Here is a 24,558-nt window from a genome sequence, read left to right on the forward strand (position 1 = left end):
CAGAAAAAATATTTCCCCCAAACAAATAGAAGCCATTCGGGACACATTTTGTAATATAAATATGTGCACGTGTAATTCCTGATACTCACAGAGGGACGTTTCAATCGATTTCAGAAACCACAAGACTCAAAACATTGAACTGGCAGACAGACAGAAACGGATTGGATCCATCTGTGAGTCTGTGTAATGGATAGCTGAGGGCTGGGTCTCAAATGGCACCCTATTCCCTACATAGTGCACTACTTTGGACCAGAGCCCTATGGGGATAGGGAGCCATCTGAGAGGCAGACGAGGTCTCCTAGTAACAGTTACTGCAGCACTAAGAAAGCTGTTGTAAGAGACGCCTCGCCTCGCCAAGCCGCACAGCCTGCCTCGCATCGGCCACAGGGCACACTCCTCTTTCACCTGCATCTCCCTCTCTCCCTGTCTTCCTCTGTCCCTCCTCCCTTCCTCCTCTCCTTTCTCCTTCATCTCCCTCTCTCCCTGTCTTCCTCTGTCCCTCCTCTCCTTTCTCCTTCATCTCCCTCTCTCCCTGTCTTCCTCTGTCCCTCCTCTCCTTTCACCTTCATCTCCATCTCTCCCTGTCTTCCTCTGTCCCTCCTCTCCTTTCTCCTTCATCTCCATCTCTCCCTGTCTTCCTCCCTTCCTCCTCTCCTTTCTGCTTCATCTTGAGTGAGGAGAGGCACTGAACCGACACACACAGTCTCTGGTGTTAATGACACTTCCATAATCTCCCCTTTCCTCCTCCCTCCTCCTTCCTCTCTCCTCTCTCCTCCCTCCTTCCTCCCTCGGATGCTCCGACAAAACCTGTTATCTCTGTCGAGGGGGGGGGGGCTTTTTGTCGTGCTGCTTAAAAAACCCTTCTTCCTCTCTTAAAAACAACAGATAATGTGGTTTGAGGCTGGGATCCTCTATAAGCACTTTGTGACAACGGCTGATGTAGAAATACATGTGATTGATTGATCTTAGAACAGATCATGTAAACCCGTTTAAAACCCACTGCTTTCTCTGTTACGTCGTGTGTCTTGTCCTGCATGTAGGGACACATCTCTAATGGTACACTATTCCCTATGGTAGTGCACTACTTTAGACCAGGGCCCTATGGTAGTGTACTACTTTAGACCAGGGCCCTATGGTAGTGTACTACTTTAGACCAGGGCCCTATGGTAGTGTACTACTTTAGACCAGGGCCCTATGGTAGTGTACTACTTTAGACCAGGGCCCTATGGTAGTGTACTACTTTAGACCAGGGCCCTATGGTAGTGTACTACTTTAGACCAGGGCCCTATGGTAGTGTACTACTTTAGACCAGGGCCCTATGGTAGTGTACTACTTTAGACCAGGGCCCTATGGTAGTGCACTACTTTAGACCAGGGCCCTATGGTAGTGTACTACTTTAGACCAGGGCCCTATGGTAGTGTACTACTTTAGACCAGGGCCCTATGGTAGTGCACTACTTTAGACCAGGGCCCTATGGTAGTGCACTACTTTAGACCAGGGCCCTATGGTAGTGCACTACTTTAGACCAGGGCCCTATGGTAGTGCACTACTTTAGACCAGGGCCCTATGGTAGTGTACTACTTTAGACCAGGGCCCTATGGTAGTGTACTACTTTAGACCAGGGCCCTATGGTAGTGTACTACTTTAGACCAGGGCCCTATGGTAGTGTACTACTTTAGACCAGGGCCCTATGGTAGTGCACTACTTTGTTTATTGTTTTGCATAAAATCTAAATCTGTGTCCCGTCCTGGTCGTCTCCTGCAGGTACGTTAGCCAGCCCTGTCCTTATAGTGATTCACCCCCAGCCCTGTCCTCAGAGGGATTCACCCCCAGCCCTGTCCTTAGAGTGATTCACCCCCAGCCCTGTCCTTAGAGTGATTCACCCCCAGCCCTGTCCATAGAGTGATTCACCCCCAGCCCTGTCCTCAGAGGGATTCACCCCCAGCCCTGTCCTTAGAGTGATTCACCCCCAGCCCTGTCCTCAGAGTGATTCACCCCCAGCCCTGTCCTCAGAGTGATTCACCCCCAGCCCTGTCCTCAGAGGGATTCACCCCAGCCCTGTCCTCAGAGTGATTCACCCCCAGCCCTGTCCTCAGAGTGATTCACCCCCAGCCCTGTCCTCAGAGGGATTCACCCCCAGCCCTGTCCTTAGAGTGATTCATCCCCAGCCCTGTCCTCAGAGTGATTCACCCCCAGCCCTGTCCTCAGAGGGATTCACCCCAGCCCTGTCCTCAGAGTGATTCACCCCCAGCCCTGTCCTCAGAGGGATTCACCCCAGCCCTGTCCTCAGAGTGATTCACCCCCAGCCCTGTCCTCAGAGTGATTCATCCCCAGCCCTGTCCTCAGAGTGATTCACCCCCAGCCCTGTCCTCAGAGGGATTCACCCCCAGCCCTGTCCTTAGAGTGATTCATCCCCAGCCCTGTCCTCAGAGTGATTCACCCCCAGCCCTGTCCTCAGAGGGATTCACCCCAGCCCTGTCCTCAGAGTGATTCACCCCCCAGCCCTGTCCTCAGAGGGATTCACCCCCAGCCCTGTCCTCAGAGTGATTCACCCCCAGCCCTGTCCTCAGAGTGATTCACCCCCAGCCCTGTCCTTAGAGTGATTCACCCCCAGCCCTGTCCATAGAGTGATTCACCCCCAGCCCTGTCCTCAGAGTGATTCACCCCCAGCCCTGTCCTCAGAGTGATTCACCCCCAGCCCTGTCCTCAGAGTGATTCACCCCCAGCCCTGTCCTCAGAGTGATTCACCCCAGCCCTGTCCTCAGAGTGATTCACCCCAGCCCTGTCCTCAGAGTGATTCACCCCCAGCCCTGTCCTTAGAGGGATTCACCCCAGCCCTGTCCTCAGAGGGATTCACCCCCAGCCCTGTCCTCAGAGTGATTCACCCCCAGCCCTGTCCTCAGAGTGATTCCTCCCCAGCCCTGTCCTCAGAGTGATTCACCCCCAGCCCTGTCCTCAGAGGGATTCACCCCCAGCCCTGTCCTTAGAGTGATTCACCCCAGCCCTGTCCTCAGAGTGATTCACCCCCAGCCCTGTCCTCAGAGTGATTCACCCCCAGCCCTGTCCTCAGAGTGATTCACCCCAGCCCTGTCCTCAGAGTGATTCACCCCCAGCCCTGTCCTCAGAGTGATTCACCCCCAGCCCTGTCCTCAGAGTGATTCACCCCCAGCCCTGTCCTCAGAGTGATTCACCCCCAGCCCTGTCCTCAGAGTGATTCACCCCCAGCCCTGTCCTCAGAGTGATTCACCCCCAGCCCTGTCCTTATAGTGATTCACCCCCAGCCCTGTCCTTAGAGGGATTCACCCCCAGCCCTGTCCTTAGAGTGATTCACCCCCAGCCCTGTCCTCAGAGTGATTCACCCCCAGCCCTGTCCTCAGAGTGATTCACCCCCAGCCCTGTCCTCAGAGTGATTCACCCCCAGCCCTGTCCTTATCGTGATTCACCCCCAGCCCTGTCCTTATAGTGATTCACCCCCAGCCCTGTCCTTATAGTGATTCACTCCCAGCCCTGTCCTCAGAGTGATTCACCCCCAGCCCTGTCCTTATAGTGATTCACCCCCAGCCCTGTCCTCAGAGTGATTCATACCCAGCCCTGTCCTCAGAGTGATTCACCCCCAGCCCTGTCCTTAGAATGATTCACCCCCAGCCCTGTCCTTAGAATGATTCACCCCCAGCCCTGTCCTTATAGTGATTCATACCCAGCCCTGTCCTCAGAGTGATTCACCCCCAGCCCTGTCCTCAGAGTGATTCACCCCCAGCCCTGTCCTTATAGTGATTCACCCCCAGCCCTGTCCTTAGAGGGATTCACCCCCAGCCCTGTCCTTAGAGTGATTCACCCCCAGCCCTGTCCTCAGAGTGATTCACCCCCAGCCCTGTCCTTATAGTGATTCACCCCCAGCCCTGTCCTTATAGTGATTCACCCCCAGCCCTGTCCTTATAGTGATTCACTCCCAGCCCTGTCCTCAGAGTGATTCACCCCCAGCCCTGTCCTTATAGTGATTCACTCCCAGCCCTGTCCTCAGAGTGATTCACCCCCAGCCCTGTCCTCAGAGTGATTCACCCCCAGCCCTGTCCTCAGAGTGATTCACCCCCAGCCCTGTCCTTATAGTGATTCACTCCCAGCCCTGTCCTCAGAGTGATTCACCCCCAGCCCTGTCCTCAGAGTGATTCACCCCCAGCCCTGTCCTCAGAGGGATTCACCCCCAGCCCTGTCCTCAGAGTGATTCACCCCCAGCCCTGTCCTCAGAGTGATTCACCCCCAGCCCTGTCCTTAGAATGATTCACCCCCAGCCCTGTCCTTAGAATGATTCACCCCCAGCCCTGTCCTTATAGTGATTCATACCCAGCCCTGTCCTCAGAGTGATTCACCCCCAGCCCTGTCCTCAGAGTGATTCACCCCCAGCCCTGTCCTTAGAGTGATTCACTCCCAGCCCTGTCCTCAGAGTGATTCACCCCCAGCCCTGTCCTTAGAATGATTCACCCCCAGCCCTGTCCTTAGAATGATTCACCCCCAGCCCTGTCCTTATAGTGATTCATACCCAGCCCTGTCCTTAGAGTGATTCACCCCCAGCCCTGTCCTCAGAGTGATTCACCCCTCAGACCAATGGAGGCACCATCCCACACCCCTCAGACCAACGGAGGCACCATCCCACACCCCTCAGACCAACGGAGGCACCATCCCACACTCCTCAGACCAAAGGAGGCACCATCCCACACCCCTCAGACCAAAGGAGGCACCATCCCACACCCCTCAGACCAATGGAGGCATCATCCCACACTCCTCAGACCAACGGAGGCACCATCCCACACCCCTCAGACCAATGGAGGCACCATTCCTCACCTCTCAGACCAAAGGAGGCACCATCCCACACCCCTCAGACCAAAGGAGGCACCATCCCACACTCCTCAGACCAATGGAGGCACCATTCCTCACCCCTCAGACCAAAGGAGGCACCATCCCACACCCCTCAGACCAAAGGAGGCACCATCCCACACCCCTCAGACCAATGGAGGCACCATCCCACACCCCTCAGACCAATGGAGGCACCATCCCACACCCCTCAGACCAATGAAGGCACCATCCTACACTCCTCAGACCAATGGAGGTACCATCCCACACCCCTCAGACCAAAGGAGGCACCATCCCACACCCCTCAGACCAAAGGAGGCACCATCCCACACCCCTCAGCCTAAAGGAGGGATTCACCCCAGCCCACATTCCTCACCCCTCAGACCAAAGGAGGCACCATCCCACACCCCTCAGACCAATGGAGGCACCATCCCACACCCCTCAGACCAATGGAGGCACCATCCCACACCCCTCAGACCAATGGAGGCACCATCCCACACCCCTCAGACCAATGGAGGCACCAACCCACACCCCTCAGACCAAAGGAGGCACCATCCCACACCCCTCAGACCAAAGGAGGCACCATCCCACACCCCTCAGACCAATGGAGGCACCATCCCACACCCCTCAGACCATCGGAGGCACCATCCCACACCCCTCAGACCATCGGAGGCACCATCCCACACCCCTCAGACCAATGGAGGCACCATCCCACACCCCTCAGACCAACGGAGGCACCATTCCTCACCCCTCAGACCACCCTGGTCCAACTGGAGCCGCAGCCGCAGCCACCACATAACGACAGGTGTGTGTTGACCCGGCTGGCTCACTGCTCACACACACACACACACACACACACACACACACACACACACACACACACACACACACACACACACACACACACACACACACACACACACTCTAGATCTTTGTTAGTCTTTGTTAGTGTATCTCGACGCGAGCGGTTGGCCCGTTGCGTAACAACATTCCCAGCGCTCGCCTCCTCGTCTTCCCTTTTGGACCCCCTGTATCCGATAATGTGTCCCAGGGAAAAGTAGGTTGCAACCGAACACCGTTCGCCAACAGCTCATTTACGCCGAAGCCTCCATTGAAGCATGCTCTGGTTTCCCGAGGGATTCATAAGAAATGGGTCACGGCCAACAACAAGGGGTTCAGCCCTATTGGCCTTGGTCAACACAGTGAATTCGGGAAAGTATTCAAATCACTTACTTTTTTCCCCCCACATTTAAAAAAAAAGTTACAGCCTTTATTGTAAAAGGCCTTAAATATTTGTTTTCTCGTCAATCTACACATAATAACCCATAATGACAAAGCAAAAACAGTGTTTTAGAAATGTTTGGAAATGTCTTTAAAATAAAAAACTGAAATATCTTATGGTCTGATGAAACCAAGATTGAACTCTTTGGCCTGAATGCCAAGCGTCACGTCTGGAGGAAACCTGTCACCATCCCTACGGTGAAGCATGGTGGTGGTGGAAGCATCATGCTGTGGGGAAGATTTTCAGGGGCAGAGACTGGGAGACTAGTCAGGATTGAATTAAGATGAACGGAGCAAAGTACAGAGAGATCCGTGATGAGAGCGCTCAGGAACTCAGACTGGGGTGAAGGTTCACCTTCCAACTGGACAATGACCCTAAACATACAGCGAAGACAACGCAGGAGTGGCTTTGGGACAAGTCTCTGAATGTCCTTGAGGTGCCCAGTCAGAGCCTGGACTTGAACCCGATCAAACATTTCTGGAGAGACTTTAAAATAGCTGTGCAGCAACGCTCCCCATCCAACCTGCCAGAGCTTGAGAGGATCTGCAGAGAAGAATGGGAGAAACACCCAAAATACAGGTGTACCAAGCTTGTAGCGTCATACCCAAGAAGACTCGAGGCCGTAATCGCTGCCAAAGGTGCTTCAATAAGGTACTGAGTAAAAAGGTCTGAATACTTATGGAAATGTAATATTCAGGGTTTTTTTTTTGTATAAATTATGCAAACATTTCTAAAACCTATTTTTGCTTTGTCATTATGGGCTATTGTGTGTAGTTTGATGAAGGGGGGGAAAAAAACAATTGAATCAATTACAGAATAAGGCTGTAACGTAACAAAATGTGGAAAAAGTCAAGGGGTCTGTACACTTTCCCGAATGCGCTGTATGTAGGGAATACGGTGCCTATTTCTCTGTGTGGACGTTTGGATGCTCTGAGACAGTGAGGAGCAGACAGCTGCAGAAGGTTTCTCTCTCTAGTGTAAGGATCCCCCTGTGGACCCCCCCCTCATCATAATCTCACTGCAGCTCAACTTTCTATCAGCTAATTTCAGAGACAGATACTGTAGAGGCACTTTCTAAACCCTAAACCCTAACATTAACACTAATTGTAACTGTAACTCTAGCAGGCTGTTGAAATATCTTAGGCCGTTGCGTTTAATAGTTATTTGATCTTGTGACCATCTATAGATCATCTATAGGAGAATGTCTAAATAAAGTGTGACCAAATCAGGGGAAATGGAAAATCACCCCAAGGACTTGTTGATAGGTGCTGTATCACCGGGCTGGGCAGCCAATGTTAAAACAACAAGGACAAGTTACAATCCATGGACCCTAAATCAGATTCCATAGACCCCAAATCAGATTCCATGGACCCTAAATCAGATTCCATAGACCCTAAATCAGATTCCATGGACTCTAAATCAGATTCCATAGACCCTAAATCAGATTCCATAGACCCTAAATCAAATTCCATGGACCCTAAATTAGATTCCATGGACTCTAAATCAGATTCCATAGACCCTAAATCAGATTCCATGGACTCTAAATCAGATTACATAGACCCTAAATCAGATTCCATAGACCCTAAATCAGATTCCATGGACCCAGAATTCTAGGAAATATAACCTAGAATTACTTCCAATACTTGAAATATATATATATTTTTTTGTGGTGTATTTGGAATTATTAAAAATCTCCATCAACTCCTGCAAAGTCAGCAGCTACGCTTCCTGGGGTCCAAACAAGATGAAGGGAATTACTGTCCTACATACAGCACATTACTACACCACTACTCTAACACAGTATAGTATCACACTAAGACTGTACTCAGTGGAGACTACAGTATAGTATCACACTAAGCCTGTACTCAGTGGAGACTACAGTATAGTATCAGACTAAGCCTGTACTCAGTGGAGACTACAGTATAGTATCACACTAAGACTGTACTCAGTGGAGACTACAGTATAGTATCACACTAAGCCTGTACTCAGTGGAGACTACAGTATAGTATCACACTAAGCCTGTACTAAGTGGAGACTACAGTATAGTATCACACTAAGCCTGTACTCAGTGGAGACTACAGTATAGTATCACACTAAGCCTGTACTCAGTGGAGACTACAGTATAGTATCACACTAAGCCTGTACTCAGTGGAGACTACAGTATAGTATCACACTAAGCCTGTACTCAGTGGAGACTACAGTGTAGTATCACACTAAGCCTGTACTCAGTGGAGACTACAGTATAGTATCACACTAAGCCTGTACTCAGTGGAGACTACAGTATAGTATCACACTAAGCCTGTACTCAGTGGAGACTACAGTATAGTATCACACTAAGCCTGTACTAAGTGGAGACTACAGTATAGTATCACACTAAGCCTGTACTCAGTGGAGACTACAGTATAGTATAACATTAAGCCTGTACTCAGTGGAGACTACAGTATAGTATCACACTAAGCCTGTACTCAGTGGAGACTACAGTATAGTATCACACTAAGACTGTACTCAGTGGAGACTACAGTATAGTATCACACTAAGCCTGTAGTCAGTGGAGACTACAGTATAGTATCACACTAAGCCTGTACTCAGTGGAGACTACAGTATAGTATAACACTAAGCCTGTACTCAGTGGAGACTACAGTATAGTATCACACTAAGCCTGTACTCAGTGGAGACTACAGTATAGTATCACACTAAGCCTGTACTCAGTGGAGACTACAGTGTAGTATCACACTAAGCCTGTACTCAGTGGAGACTACAGTATAGTATCACACTAAGCCTGTACTCAGTGGAGACTACAGTATAGTATCACACTAAGCCTGTACTCAGTGGAGACTACAGTATAGTATCACACTAAGCCTGTACTAAGTGGAGACTACAGTATAGTATCACACTAAGCCTGTACTCAGTGGAGACTACAGTATAGTATAACATTAAGCCTGTACTCAGTGGAGACTACAGTATAGTATCACACTAAGCCTGTACTCAGTGGAGACTACAGTATAGTATCACACTAAGACTGTACTCAGTGGAGACTACAGTATAGTATCACACTAAGCCTGTAGTCAATGGAGACTACAGTATAGTATCACACTAAGCCTGTACTCAGTGGAGACTACAGTATAGTATCACACTAAGACTGTACTCAGTGGAGACTACAGTATAGTATCACACTAAGCCTGTACTCAGTGGAGACTACAGTATAGTATCACACTAAGCATGTACTCAGTGGAGACTACAGTATAGTATCACACTAAGCTTGTACTCAGTGGAGACTACAGTATAGTATCACACTAAGCCTGTACTCAGTGGAGACTACAGTATAGTATCACACTAAGACTGTACTCAGTGGAGACTACAGTATAGTATCACACTAAGCCTGTACTCAGTGGAGACTACAGTATAGTATCACACTAAGCCTGTACTCAGTGGAGACTACAGTATAGTATCACACTAAGCCTGTACTAAGTGGAGACTACAGTATAGTATCACACTAAGCCTGTACTCAGTGGAGACTACAGTATAGTATCACACTAAGCCTGTACTCAGTGGAGACTACAGTATAGTATCACACTAAGCCTGTACTCAGTGGAGACTACAGTATAGTATCACACTAAGCCTGTACTCAGTGGAGACTACAGTATAGTATCACACTAAGCCTGTACTCAGTGGAGACTACAGTATAGTATCACACTAAGCCTGTACTCAGTGGAGACTACAGTATAGTATCACACTAAGACTGTACTCAGTGGAGACTACAGTATAGTATCACACTAAGCCTGTACTCTGTGGAGACTACAGTATAGTATCACACTAAGCCTGTACTCAGTGGAGACTACAGTATAGTATCACACTAAGCCTGTACTCAGTGGAGACTACAGTATAGTATCACACTAAGCCTGTACTCAGTGGAGACTACAGTATAGTATCACACTAAGCCTGTACTCAGTGGAGACTACAGTATAGTATCACACTAAGCCTGTACTCAGTGGAGACTACAGTATAGTATCACACTAAGTCTGTACTCAGTGGAGACTACAGTATAGTATCACACTAAGACTGTACTCAGTGGAGACTACAGTATAGTATCACACTAAGCCTGTACTCTGTGGAGACTACAGTATAGTATCACACTAAGCCTGTACTCAGTGGAGACTACAGTACAGTATCACACTAAGACTGTACTCAGTGGAGACTACACTAAGCCTGTACTCAGTGGAGACTACAGTATAGTATCACACTAAGCCTGCACTCAGTGGAGACTACAGTATAGTATCACACTAAGACTGTAGTCAGTGGAGACTACAGTATAGTATCACACTAATCCTGTACTCAGTGGAGACTACAGTATAGTATCACACTAAGCCTGTACTCAGTGGAGACTACAGTATAGTATCACACTAAGCCTGTACTCAGTGGATACTACAGTATAGTATCACACTAAGCCTGTACTCAGTGGAGACTACAGTATAGTATCACACTAAGCCTGTAATCAGTGGAGACTACAGTATAGTATCACACTAAGACTGTACTCAGTGGAGACTACAGTATAGTATCACACTAAGCCTGTACTCAGTGGAGACTACAGTATAGTATCACACTAAGCCTGTACTCAGTGGAGACTACAGTATAGTATCACACTAAGCCTGTACTCAGTGGAGAATACAGTATAGTATCACACTAAGACTGTACTCAGCGGAGACTACACTAAGCCTGTACTAAGTGGAGACTACAGTATAGTATCACACTAAGCCTGTACTCAGTGGAGACTACAGTATAGTATCACACTAAGACTGTAGTCAGTGGAGACTACAGTATAGTATTACACTAAGAATGTACTCAGTGGAGACTACAGTATAGTGTCACACTAAGACTGTACTAAGTGGAGACTACAGTATAGTATCACACTAAGACTGTACTCAGTGGAGACTACAGTATAGTATCACACTAACCCTGTACTCAGTGGAGACTACAGTATAGTATCACACTAAGACTGTACTCAGTGGAGACTACAGTATAGTATCACACTAAGCCTGTACTCAGTGGAGACTACAGTATAGAATCACACTAAGCCTGTGTTCAGTGGAGACTACAGTAAGCCTGTACTAAGTGGAGACTGCAGTATAGTATCACACTAAGCCTGTACTCAGTGGAGACTACAGTATAGTATCACACTAAGCCTGTACTCAGTGGAGACTACACTAATCCTGTACTCAGTGGAGACTACAGTATAATATCACACTACGCCTGTACTCGGTGGAGACTACAGTATAGTATCACACTAAGACTGTACTCAGTGGAGACTACAGTATAGTATCACTCTAAGACTGTACTAAGTGGAGACTACAGTATAGTATCACACTAAGACTGTACTCAGTGGAGACTACAGTATAGTATCACACTAAGCCTGTACTCAGTGGAGACTACAGTATAGTATCACACTAAGACTGTACTCTGTGGAGACTATAGTATAGTATCACACTAAGCCTGTACTCAGTGGAGACTACAGTATAGTATCACACTAAGACTGTACTCAGTGGAGACTACAGTATAGTATCACACTAAGCCTGTACTCAGTGGAGACTACAGTATCCTATCACACTAAGCCTGTACTCAGTGGAAACTACAGTATAGTATCACAGTAAGCCTGTACTCAGTGGAGACAACAGTATAGTATCACACTAAGACTGTACTCAGTGGAGACTACAGTATAGTATCACACTAAGCCTGTACTCAGTGGAGACTACAGTATAGTATCACACTAAGCCTGTACTCAGTGGAGACTACAGTATAGTATCACACTAAGCCTGTACTCAGTGGAGACTACAGTATAGTATCACACTAAGCCTGTACTCAGTGGAGACTACAGTATACTATCACACTAAGCCTGTACTCAGTGGAGACTACAGTATAGTATAACACTAAGCCTGTACTCAGTGGAGACAACAGTATAGTATCACACTAAGACTGTACTCAGTGGAGACTACAGTATAGTATCACACTAAGCCTGTACTCAGTGGAGACTACAGTATAGTATCACACTAAGCCTGTACTCAGTGGAGACTACAGTATAGTATCACACTAAGCCTGTACTCAGTGGAGACTACAGTATAGTATCACACTAAGCCTGTACTCAGTGGAGACTACAGTATACTATCACACTAAGCCTGTACTCAGTGGAGACTACAGTATAGTATCACACTAAGCCTGTACTCAGTGGAGACTACAGTATACTATCACACTAAGCCTGTACTCAGTGGAGACTACAGTGTAGTATCACACTAAGCCTGTACTCAGTGGAGACTACAGTATAGTATCACACTAAGCCTGTACTCAGTGGAGACTACAGTATACTATCACACTAAGCCTGTACTCAGTGGAGACTACAGTATAGTATAACACTAAGCCTGTACTCAGTGGAGACTACAGTATAGTATCACACTAAGCCTGTACTCGGTGCACCAGAGGCTGTTCATCACACAGGAAGAGTGTCCTTCAACGTGAATTTAAACAAGTTTGTTTGTTTTACAGAATAGTTTTCTCAGCCTTTCTCTCAGATTCAGACTGTCTGGATGTCTGGACAGTTGACCACTGGATGCGAGCTAGGTGGTGGTGAGAGGCAGACACTTTGCATCCCAAATGGCACCCTATTCCCTATATAGTACACTACTTTTGACCAGAACTCTATGGCACCCTATTCCCTATATAGTACACTACTTTTGACCAGAACTCTATGGCACCCTATTCCCTATATAGTGCACTACTTTGGATCAGAGCTCTATGGCACCCTATTCCCTATATAGTGCACTACTTTGGACCAGAGCTCTATGGCACCCTATTCCCTATATATAGTGCACTAATTTTGACCAGAGCCCATAGGGAATGTTCCATTTGGGACCCACAAGGGCCAGACCCCAGAGGCCAGACCAGAAGTTGCCCAGTCAGTCAGTCAGTCAGTCAGTCAGAGTCAGTCAGTCAGTCAGTCAGTCAGTCAGTCAGTCAGTCAGTCAGAGTCAGTCAGTCAGTCAGAGTCAGTCAGTCAGTCAGTCAGAGTCAGTCAGAGTCAGTCAGTCAGTCAGTCAGTCAGTCAGTCAGTCAGTCAGTCAGTCAGAGTCAGTCAGTCAGTCAGAGTCAGTCAGTCAGTCAGTCAGTCAGTCAGTCAGTCAGTCAGTCAGTCAGTCAGTCAGTCAGAGTCAGTCAGTCAGTCAGAGTCAGTCAGTCAGAGTCAGTCAGTCAGTCAGTCAGTCAGTCAGTCAGAGTCAGTCAGTCAGTCAGAGTCAGTCAGTCAGTCAGTCAGTCAGAGTCAGTCAGAGTCAGTCAGTCAGAGTCAGTCAGTTCTGTGACTCTCTCTCTCTCTCTCTCTCTGACTGGAACCTTCATTCAATGCCAGCCTCTTTTGTGTTACACTTCAATTGACTTTGTAAGAGGTTTACAGCTTTTTCCACTTTCTCCTTTCAATTTCCAGAGTGGTGAGTGACTTAATACAGGCTTTGAAGAAAACAGGATCAATTAAACAAAAGTCTCTCACGACTCTGCCTTGTCCGAGCCAGGAGGGGAGGGAGACATGAAGGGGGTGAGGGTGAGGGAGGGAGACATGAAGGGGTGAGGTGAGGGTGAGGGAGGAAGGGAGGGAGACATGAAGGGGGTGAGGTGAGGGTGAGGGATGGAGACATGAAGGGGGTGAGGTGAGGGTGAGGGAGGAAGGGAGGGAGACATGAAGGGGGTGAGGTGAGGGTGAGGGAGGGAGACATGAAGGGGTGAGGTGAGGGTGAGGGAGGAAGGGAGGGAGACATGAAGGGGGTGAGGTGAGGGTGAGGGATGGAGACATGAAGGGGGTGAGGTGAGGGTGAGGGAGGAAGGGAGGGAGACATGAAGGGGGTGAGGTGAGGTGAGGGAGGGAGACATGAAGGGGGTGAGGTGAGGGTGAGGGAGGGAGACATGAAGGGGTGAGGTGAGGGTGAGGGAGGAAGGGAGGGAGACATGAAGGGGTGAGGTGAGGGTGAGGGAGGAAGGGAGGGAGACATGAAGGGGTGAGGTGAGGGTGAGGGAGGGAGACATGAAGGGGTGAGGTGAGGGTGAGGGAGGAAGGGAGGGAGACATGAAGGGGGTGAGGTGAGGGTGAGGGAGGGAGACATGAAGGGGTGAGGTGAGGGTGAGGGAGGAAGGGAGGGAGACATGAAGGGGGTGAGGGTGAGGGAGGGAGACATGAAGGGGGTGAGGTGAGGGTGAGGGAGGAAGGGAGGGAGACATGAAGGGGGTGAGGTGAGGTGAGGGAGGGAGACATGAAGGGGGTGAGGTGAGGGTGAGGGAGGAAGGGAGGGAGACATGAAGGGGGTAAGGTGAGGGAGGGAGGGAGACATGAAGGGGGTGAGATGAGGGAGGGAGACATGAAGGGGGTGAGGTGAGGATCAGAGGAGGGGCGGGTTAAGGTCTGGTTACTATACCACCAGACAACCTCATTATGGCACTAGATAATCTCTGGGTTAGACTGGGCTGACCCATGGGGTGAGCTCTGTAATACTCTGGCACAGCACCAGTAGACCTACCGTCTTTAACCAGCCAGCCAGCCACCCCATCCACCCACCCACCTACCCACTGCAGAGCCCCTGTGCTCTCTCTGCCCTAGACAATACCATAAGCAAAATGGTGAGACACTGGGCTTGGTAGCATACAGTAAAGACCTGCTCCACTTCCTGCTCCCTCCCTCCCTCCCTCCCTCCCTCCCTCCCTCCCTCCCTCCCTCCCTCCCTCCCATACAGCCAGGCCCTGTGCACTCTCTGGCCTAGACAATACCATAAGCAAAATGGTGAGACACTGCTCCACTTCCTGCTCCCTCCCTCCCTCCCTCCCTCCCTCCCTCCCTCCCTCCCTCCCTCCCATACATCCAGGCCCTGTGCCCCTGTGCCTTGGCAGTCTTAGACAATACCATACCTATGGGACACACCCAATACTGGGCATGAAATCAACCGCTGCATTTCATTCCTATGACATGGATTGAATCGAGTCCCATGACCCAACATTGGGGTTGGTACCACACTGTGAAGACATGTCTTTGGTAGAAATCACATAACTCCAATATTTTAATAAAGGGATTCAAAGTAGTTTTCAGTTTCAAATGTCTTGAAAGTCATTACATACTGAGGAGAGAACATAGATACAAACATTATTGTGTCCTTGTATTCTCTCCTTGAGGTCGGTGTCTGTCGGCAGCTGTATTTACTAACAGATCTAACTCAGACTGAACCAGTGCCAAGGTTAAGAGATAAAACAGTGAGATCAATTGCTCTAGGAGGCATCCCAAATAGTACCCTATTCCCCATGTAGTGCAGTACTTTTGACCAGAGACCAGAAACTATATACAGTAAGGAATAGGGTGTGTTGATGTGCAGTAGATAGTCAAAGCAAGGCTTATATAGGTCACAGGCTGAGGAGAGTGTTTACTTTGCTAAGAGTTACTGTGTAACTGTTTAATTCTCTCTCTATCTCTCACTCTCTGAGCCAAATCAAAGAAATTCTCTCTCCTGTGTGGAAGGTTGTTGACGTTTATATATGCCTTTGTCTAAAGTCCAACAGAGAGAGAGAAAGAGAGAGAAAGAGAGAGAGAGAGCGAGAGAGAGAGAGAGAGAGAGGAGAGAGAGAGAGAGAGACTAGGTGTTTGTACATTAGCTTTACCTACTACCAACACAACACAGCACCTAAACTACAGTGGCTAAACCACAGCGGCTAAACTACAGCGGCTAAACTACAGCGGCTAAACTACAGCGGCTAAACCACAGCGGCTAAACCACAGCGGCTAAACCACAACAGCTAAACCACAGCGGCTAAACTACAGCGGCTAAACTACAACGGCTAAACTACAACGGCTAAACTTCAACGGCTAAACTACTGTGAAGGTAACGGCACCGATGAGCGAGACAACTTCTTCTCCTGACCCTCGTCCCGTTACGAAGATATAGTACAACATCCTCACATTTTTATATCTTTCATATCTTTTGGCTTCTATTTTTATTAAAATAGGGATTGTGTGACTGAAAATGTACCAAGATTTCCATGAGCCCAAGTCACCACACTAAACTGGCACCCCTTGTTGCTTCTGCAGCATATTACATTACACCGCCTGAATGAGCCCAAGTCACCACACTAAACTGGCACCCCCTGTAACTTCTGCAGCATATTACATTACACCGCCTGAATGAGCCCAAGTCACCACACTAAACTGGCACCCCCTGTAACTTCTGCAGCATATTACATTACACCGCCTGAATGAGCCCAAGTCACCACACTAAACTGGCACCCCCTGTAACTTCTGCAGCATATTACATTACACCGCCTGAATGAGCCCAAGTCACCACACTAAACTGGCACCCCCTGTAACTTCTGCAGCATATTACATTACACCGCCTGAATGAGCCCAAGTCACCACACTAAACTGGCACCCCCTGTAACTTCTGCAGCATATTACATTACACCGCCTGAATGAGCCCAAGTCACCACACTAAACTGGCACCCCCTGTTGCTTCTGCAACATATTACATTACACCGCCTGAATGAGCCCAAGTCACCACACTAAACTGGCACCCCCTGTAACTTCTGCAGCATATTACATTACACCGCCTGAATGAGCCCAAGTCACCACACTAAACTGGCACCCCCTGTAACTTCTGCAGCATATTACATTACACCGCCTGAATGAGCCCAAGTCACCACACTAAACTGGCACCCCCTGTAACTTCTGCAGCATATTACATTACACCGCCTGAATGAGCCCAAGTCACCACACTAAACTGGCACCCCCTGTTGCTTCTGCAACATATTACATTACACCGCCTGAATGAGCCCAAGTCACCACACTAAACTGGCACCCACTGTTGCTTCTGCAGCATATTACTATTATTATCACATTACACCGCCTGAAGATCAGGGTTAGGCTGAAGTGGTTGGATTCCTCCAGAGTGAAGGTCAGGATTAGGCTGAAGTGGTTGGATTCCTCCAGAGTGAAGGTCAGGGTTAGGCTGAAGTGGTCGGATTCCTCCAGAGTGAAGGTCAGGGTTAGGCTGAAGTGGTTGGATTCCTCCAGAGTGAAGGTCAGGGTTAGGCTGAAGTGGTTGGACTCCTCCAGAGTGAAGGTCAGGGTTAGGCTGAAGTGGTTGGATTCCTCCAGAGTGAAGGTCAGGGTTAGGCTGAAGTGGTTGGATTCCTCCAGAGTGAAGGTCAGGGTTAGGCTGAAGTGGTCGGATTCCTCCAGAGTGAAGGTCAGGGTTAGGCTGAAGTGGTTGGATTCCTCCAGAGTGAAGATCAGGGTTAGGCTGAAGTGGTTGGATTCCTCCAGAGTGAAGATCAGGGTTAGGCTGAAGTGGTTGGATTCCTCCAGAGTGAAGGTCAGGGTTATGCTGAAGTGGTCGGATTCCTCTAAGGTGAAGGTCAGGGTTAGGCTGAAGTGGTCGGATTCCTCCAGAGTGAAAATCAGGGTTAGGCTGAAATGGTTGGATTCCTCCAGAGTGAAGGTCAGGGTTAGGCTGAAATGGTTGGATTCCTCCAGAGTGAAGGTCAGGGTTAGGCTGAAATGGTTGGATTCCTCCAGAGTGAAGGTCAGGGTTAGGCTGAAGTGGTTGGACTCCTCCAGAGTGAAGGTCAGGGTTAGGCTGAAGTGGTCGGATTCCTCCAGAGTGAAGGTCAGGGTTAGGCTGAAGTGGTTGGATTCCTCCAGAGTGAAGGTCAGGGTTAGGCTGAAGTGGTCGGATTCCTCCAGAGTGAAGGTCAGGGTTAGGCTGAAGTGGTTGGATTCCTCCAGAGTGAAGATCAGGGTTAGGCTGAAGTGGTCGGATTCCTCCAGAGTGAAGGTCAGGGTTAGGCTGAAGTGGTTGGATTCCTCCAGAGTGAAGGTCAGGGTTAGGCTGAAGTGGTTGGACTCCTCCAGAGTGAAGGTCAGGGTTAGGCTGCTCAAAATAATGTCTGGAATGGAGTGAATGGAATGTTCTCAAACACATGGAAACCATGGAAACCATGGAAACCATGTGTTTGACGAGCTGGAAACATATGTGTCGTGGGTTTCATAACCGTGTCCAAAACACATCGATAATGGTGAGACAGGAGCAAGGAATTCATTCAACCATTTATCTAGAAGGGAATCATCTGCAACAGGGACCCTTGATGACTGTGAGGCCCTAGGGGACGATTGGTGGGTCAGGGACCACTCACGATTGGTGGGTCAGGGACCACTCACGATTGGTGGGTCAGGGACCACTCACGATTGGTGGGTCAGGGACCACTCACGATTGGTGGGTCAGGGACCACTCACGATTGGTGGGTCAGGGACCACTCACGACTGGTGGGTCAGGGTCCACTCACGATTGGTGGGTTAGGGACCACTCACGACTGGTGGGTCAGGGACCACTCACGACTGGTGGGTCAGGGACCACTCACGATTGGTGGGTCAGGGACCACTCACGATTGGTGGGTCAGGGACCACTAACGATTGGTGGGTCATGGACCACTCACGATTGGTGGGTCAGGGACCACTCACGATTGGTGGGTCAGGGACCACTCACGACTGGTGGGTCAGGGACCACTCACGATTGGTGGGTCAGGGACCACTCACGATTGGTGGGTCATGGTGTCACCTAGTATCAGTTCTGGACCAATCACAACTGGTGGTTCCATCAGTGTTGCTTTACTCAACAGTAACTGATCTGTGTGCCTTTTCCAGATGACGTCTGCTGTGTTAGTAGCCGTAACACAGCAACAGTCAATATATTCAGTGTTCTCCTGGTCTGACGAGTCCCTCACCTCAGTGTTCTCCTGGTCTGACGAGTCACTCACCTCAGTGTTCTCCTGGTCTGATGAGTCCCTCACCTCAGTGTTCTCCTGGTCTGACGAGTCCCTCACCTCAGTGTTCTCCTGGTCTGATGAGTCCCTCACCTCAGTGTTCTCCTGGTCTGACGAGTCACTCACCTCAGTGTTCTCCTGGTCTGATGAGTCCCTCACCTCAGTGTTCTCCTGGTCTGACGAGTCCCTCACCTCAGTGTTCTCCTGGTCTGACGAGTCCCTCACCTCAGTGTTCTCCTGGTCTGACGAGTCCCTCACCTCAGTGTTCTCCTGGTCTGACGAGTCCCTCACCTCAGTGTTCTCCTGGTCTGACGAGTCACTCACCTCAGTGTTCTCCTGGTCTGATGAGTCCCTCACCTCAGTGTTCTCCTGGTCTGACGAGTCCCTCACCTCAGTGTTCTCCTGGTCTGATGAGTCACTCACCTCAGTGTTCTCCTGGTCTGACGAGTCCCTCACCTCAGTGTTCTCCTGGTCTGACGAGTCCCTCACCTCAGTGTTCTCCTGGTCTGATGAGTCACTCACCTCAGTGTTCTCCTGGTCTGACGAGTCCCTCACCTCAGTGTTCTCCTGGTCTGACGAGTCACTCATCTCAGTGTTCTCCTGGTCTGATGAGTCCCTCACCTCAGTGTTCTCCTGGTCTGACGAGTCCCTCACCTCAGTGTTCTCCTGGTCTGACGAGTCCCTCACCTCAGTGTTCTCCTGGTCTGACGAGTCCCTCACCTCAGTGTTCTCCTGGTCTGACGAGTCCCTCACCTCAGTGTTCTCCTGGTCTGACGAGTCCCTCACCTCAGTGTTCTCCTGGTCTGACGAGTCCCTCACCTCAGTGTTCTCCTGGTCTGACGAGTCCCTCACCTCAGTGTTCTCCTGGTCTGACGAGTCCCTCACCTCAGTGTTCTCCTGGTCTGACGAGTCCCTCACCTCAGTGTTCTCCTGGTCTGACGAGTCCCTCACCTCAGTGTTCTCCTGGTCTGACGAGTCCCTCACCTCAGTGTTCTCCTGGTCTGACGAGTCCCTCACCTCAGTGTTCTCCTGGTCTGACGAGTCCCTCACCTCAGTGTTCTCCTGGTCTGACGAGTCCCTCACCTCAGTGTTCTCCTGGTCTGACGAGTCCCTCACCTCAGTGTTCTCCTGGTCTGATGAGTCACTCACCTCAGTGTTCTCCTGCTCAACAGCGTGAGAATGTCTCTCTCTTGTTTTAAGTCTTTGAAGTTTTCTCTGAGCTCTTTTTGGTTCTGCAGGCTCATTCAATGTGGCTCTTTGTATCACAGGCTCACCTTCCACCAGCATGTTGAAGCCTGATGTCCCACCATGTCCTTCCACCAGGGTATAGAAGCCTGATGTCCCACCATGTCCTTCCACCAGGGTATAGAAGCCTGATGTCCCACCATGTCCTTCCACCAGGGTATAGAAGCCTGATGTCCCACCATGTCCTTTCACCAGGGTATAGAAGCCTGATGTCCCACCATGTCCTTCCACCAGGGTATAGAAGCCTGATGTCCCACCATGTCTTTCCACCAGGGTATAGAAGCCTGATGTCCCACCATGTCCTTCCACCAGGGTATAGAAGCCTGATGTCCCACCATGTCCTTTCACCAGGGTATAGAAGCCTGATGTCCCACCATGTCCTTCCACCAGGGTATAGAAGCCTGATGTCCCACCATGTCCTTTCACCAGGGTATAGAAGCCTGATGTCCCACCATGTCCTTCCACCAGGGTATAGAAGCCTGATGTCCCACCATGTCCTTCCACCAGGGTATAGAAGCCTGATGTCCCACCATGTCTTTCCACCAGGGTATAGAAGCCTGATGTCCCACCATGTCCTTCCACCAGGGTATAGAAGCCTGATGTCCCACCATGTCCTTTCACCAGGGTATAGAAGCCTGATGTCCCTCCATGTCCTTCCACCAGGGTATAGAAGCCTGATGTCCCACCATGTCCTTTCACCAGGGTATAGAAGCCTGATGTCCCACCATGTCCTTCCACCAGGGTATAGAAGCCTGATGTCCCACCATGTCCTTCCACCAGGGTATAGAAGCCTGATGTCCCACTTTGCCACAGCGGAAGCGTTTGACTTGATTTTCCCCCGTCTCTGATTTTCAGTTGCAATGCTGTGCTCTTTTCCTGATGAACTCAACACGCTGAGCCTCTTTAGAAGCTAGTTTCACGGACACAAGGACTTGAATGGCCTTCGCCGAGGTCAGATTACTTTCAGTCGATAGTCTCTTTTGTGTAGCTTCGCTCCGTAGCCCACATACTAGTCCGTCTCTAATGATGTCACTTACAACATTATTCAACTCAGCGCAGCAGAAAACATTGCAAATAGTAATAACCCTGATACACGTCGGATACCATTTAATTTATTCCAGTCCAGCCATTACGATGAGCCCCGTACTCCCCAATTAAGGTCTCACCAGCCGCCTGTGCACCGTCACCACAGTGCTATTACAGCGACTTATACATAACATTGCTTAACCACTTACATAACCATCATGTTTTTTGTTTTTTTTTTCTACCACAAGGATTATTTCAATAACTGAAAAACAAACTCCCGTTTTTAAACCTCATGCTTAATTGTTGTTGACGGTGCAACAACACAAATAGATGTAAATTAATAACTGAATGTAGCTGGATTCAAAGAGTTTAGAAAGTCTTAACATAAACGTTAACGTTTTATTGAAACAGACTCAAACGTTATGCAAGTAGCTAAAGAGTTCCTCAACATGCTTTGCTTTATCTTGGCCAGGTCGCAGGTGTAAACTAGGCTACCTGGTTAAAATAAAGGTGAAATAAATAAAATGAAAAAAAAAAAAATCTATTTCTGGGTTCAAACAAGGCAATATTCTGCAGACCAGCGACAGACATCGCTCCAGCTAACATACGTTTTCAATGGAACATGTTAGAATGATTGTGGGGGGGGGGGGGGGACGACGACGAGTGGGGGGGCACAATAGATTGTGTCTCTAGGTTGAAGGTTGTGAAAACAGGAACAAATCTAATGAGGGTCAATTAGTGTTAGAGACTGTAGAAGGATGGATCTCTGTGTTCAGACAGCCGAGGACATACACACAACAACACAGAACACAGTCTGATCTCTCTAGGAACACATGCCAGGGTTATCATGTCCAGACGCTGTAGTGTTCCGCATTATCACTGTAGTGTTGTGCATTATCACTGTAGTGTTCTGCATTATCGCTGTAGTGTTGTGCATTATCGCTGTAGTGTTGTGCGTTATCGCTGTAGTGTTGTGCGTTATCGCTGTAGTGTTGTGCATTATCACTGTAGTGTTGTGCATTATCGCTGTAGTGTTGTGCATTATCACTGTAGTGTTGTGCGTTATCGCTGTAGTGTTGTGCATTATCGCTGTAGTGTTGTGCGTTATCGCTGTAGTGTTGTGCACTATCGATGTATTGTTGTGCGTTATCACTGTAGTGTTGTGCGTTATCACTGTAGTGTTGTGCATTATCGCTGTAGTGTTGTGCGTTATCGCTGTAGTGTTGTGCATTATCGCTGTAGTGTTGTGCATTATCAATGTGGTGTTGTGCATTATCGCTGTAGTGTTGTGCAGTCTCGCTTTAGTGTTGTGCATTATCACTGTCGTGTTGTGCGTTATCACTGTAGTGTTGTGCATTATCACTGTGGTGTTGTGCATTATCGCTGTGGTGTTCTCCATTATCACTGTGGTGTTGTGCATTATCACTGTGGTGTTCCACATTACCACTGTAGTGTAAACGGCATTATCGCTGTAATTTCTGCATTATCACTGTAGTGTTATGCACTATCGCCGTAGTGTTCAGCCATACCACCATAGTGTTGTGCATTATCGCTTAAGTGTTCTGCATTATGACTGTAGTGTTCAGCATTATCACTGCAGAGTTACTGTATTATCACTGTAGTGTAATCTGCATTTATCTATCTTTATTTAACCAAGTAAGTCCATGAGAACACATTCTCACTTGCAATAATTGTCCATAGACTGTTACACTCCTGCATTTCTCTATTGGCTTCTGTTGACGTCGTTATGTAACCAGGTAAGTCGTGGAGAACACATTCTTTTTTTTTTTAAATAACTTCCCTAAATGTAACACTGTACACTATAGCAGTGATATATTGACTTCTTCCACATCACTGTCATAATAATGTTTTCTAACAAAGTCACTGGCTCAAATCAATAGTGGAGTACAACAGGTGTCACCTGTCTCTCTGCCTGTCCTACCGAAACTTAGACAGGCTGGAGATTTTACCTCATGCAGTTATCACAAAGCTTCTACCTATCACTATGTGACTGAAAGAGAGAAAGATAGGTGCATTTGTTCCAGAACAGAGCAGACCAGAGCAGACCAGAGCAAAAATCAAAGTTATAGCAACAACCGAGCAGACTCATAACACACAGTCAGTACAGGGAAAAAGAGGGAGAAAAATCAGAGATAGACAGAGAAACAGAGAGGTGCTTCAGAGCTAACGAGACCTGACAGAGCAGAATAGTACTGGGTAGTCCTTGTTCCTTACCTGTGATGAAGACAGCCTTGCCCTGGACAGGCAGAGTGGGTGCTGGGGCTGTCCTGGCAGAGTATAGGCAGCAGGTGAGGCAGAGGGCAGCCAACACCAGGGCAGCAGGCACACAGAAGAACCACAGCCTCTCCACTAGTAAGGTGACCCCCAGCCAGGCCACCACGGTCGGGGCCGCGCTGATGTGAGACGCCAGGACCTTCTTCATTGCCCCTCCAACAAACGCAGACATCACCCCCATGTAGATCCAGTCTAAGTAGTCTTCCATTGGATGCAAGGAAGGAAGAGTAGAGTGGGGTTCAGATCTCTCAGTTCCTCTCAGTTCTCAGCACTGCAACTCTCTCTCTCTCTCTCTCTCTCTCTCTCTCTCTCTCTCGCTCTCTCTTTCTATCTCACTCTCTGTGCTGCTGTGTGTCTCTCTCTGTATGTGTCCCTCTCTAAATTGTGTGGTGTCAGATCAGAGAGTAACAGAGTGGTTGAAGGGAAGCCAGTGCAGTACAGACTCAGCTCTTTCTCTCTCTCTCTCTCTCTAGTGTATATATAGACCAAGCTGCTGGGGGGAGGGACTACACTAGCAAGGATCTAATCAGTGCCCAATGACCAAAGTTTGCTGCAGTTTAAGGCAGACCCCCCCCTTTACCCTCCACCCCTCTTTCTCACACACACTCTCTCTCTCTCTCTCTCTCCCTCCTCTCTCTCTCTCTCTCTCTCTCTCTCTCTCTCAATTCAATTCAAGGGGGGCTTTATTGGCATGGAAAACATATGTTAACCTTGCCAAAGCAAGTGAAGTAGATCTCTCTCTCTTTCTTTTTTTTTCTCTCTCTCTCTCTCTCTCTCTCTCTCTCTCCTCTTTCTCTCTCTCTCTCTCTCTCCCCTCCCTCTCTCCTCTCTCTCTCTCTCTTTCTCTCTCTCTCTCTCTCTCACACACAGTTTAGCTGCTGTCTTCTTATGGGTTGTTGCTCAAGGTAATGTTTAAACACCACATCTTTCTCAGTTCAATTTCAATTTTGATTTAAGGGCTTTATTGGCATGGGGAACATATGTTAACATTGCCAAAACAAGTGAAGTAGATAATAAACAAAAGTGAAATAAACAAT

The 24,558-nt window shown here is 48.8% G+C and overlaps 1 protein-coding gene across 1 annotated transcript in view; it reads right to left on the reverse strand.

Annotated features, from left to right (window-relative positions):
• hsd11b2 (hydroxysteroid (11-beta) dehydrogenase 2) overlaps positions 1–24,010 on the reverse strand; it is a 40,415-nt gene extending 16,405 nt beyond the window's left edge. Inside the window, 1 exon segment of the mRNA XM_029768326.1 lies at positions 23,462–24,010. Coding sequence (XP_029624186.1) covers positions 23,462–23,729 — 268 coding nt within the window. The 5' untranslated portion in view covers positions 23,730–24,010.
• Positions 24,011–24,558: the final 548 nt, after the last annotated feature.

The sequence above is a fragment of the Salmo trutta genome, chromosome 12 (assembly GCF_901001165.1).
Source record: "Salmo trutta chromosome 12, fSalTru1.1, whole genome shotgun sequence".
Taxonomy (NCBI): Eukaryota; Metazoa; Chordata; class Actinopteri; order Salmoniformes; family Salmonidae; genus Salmo; species Salmo trutta.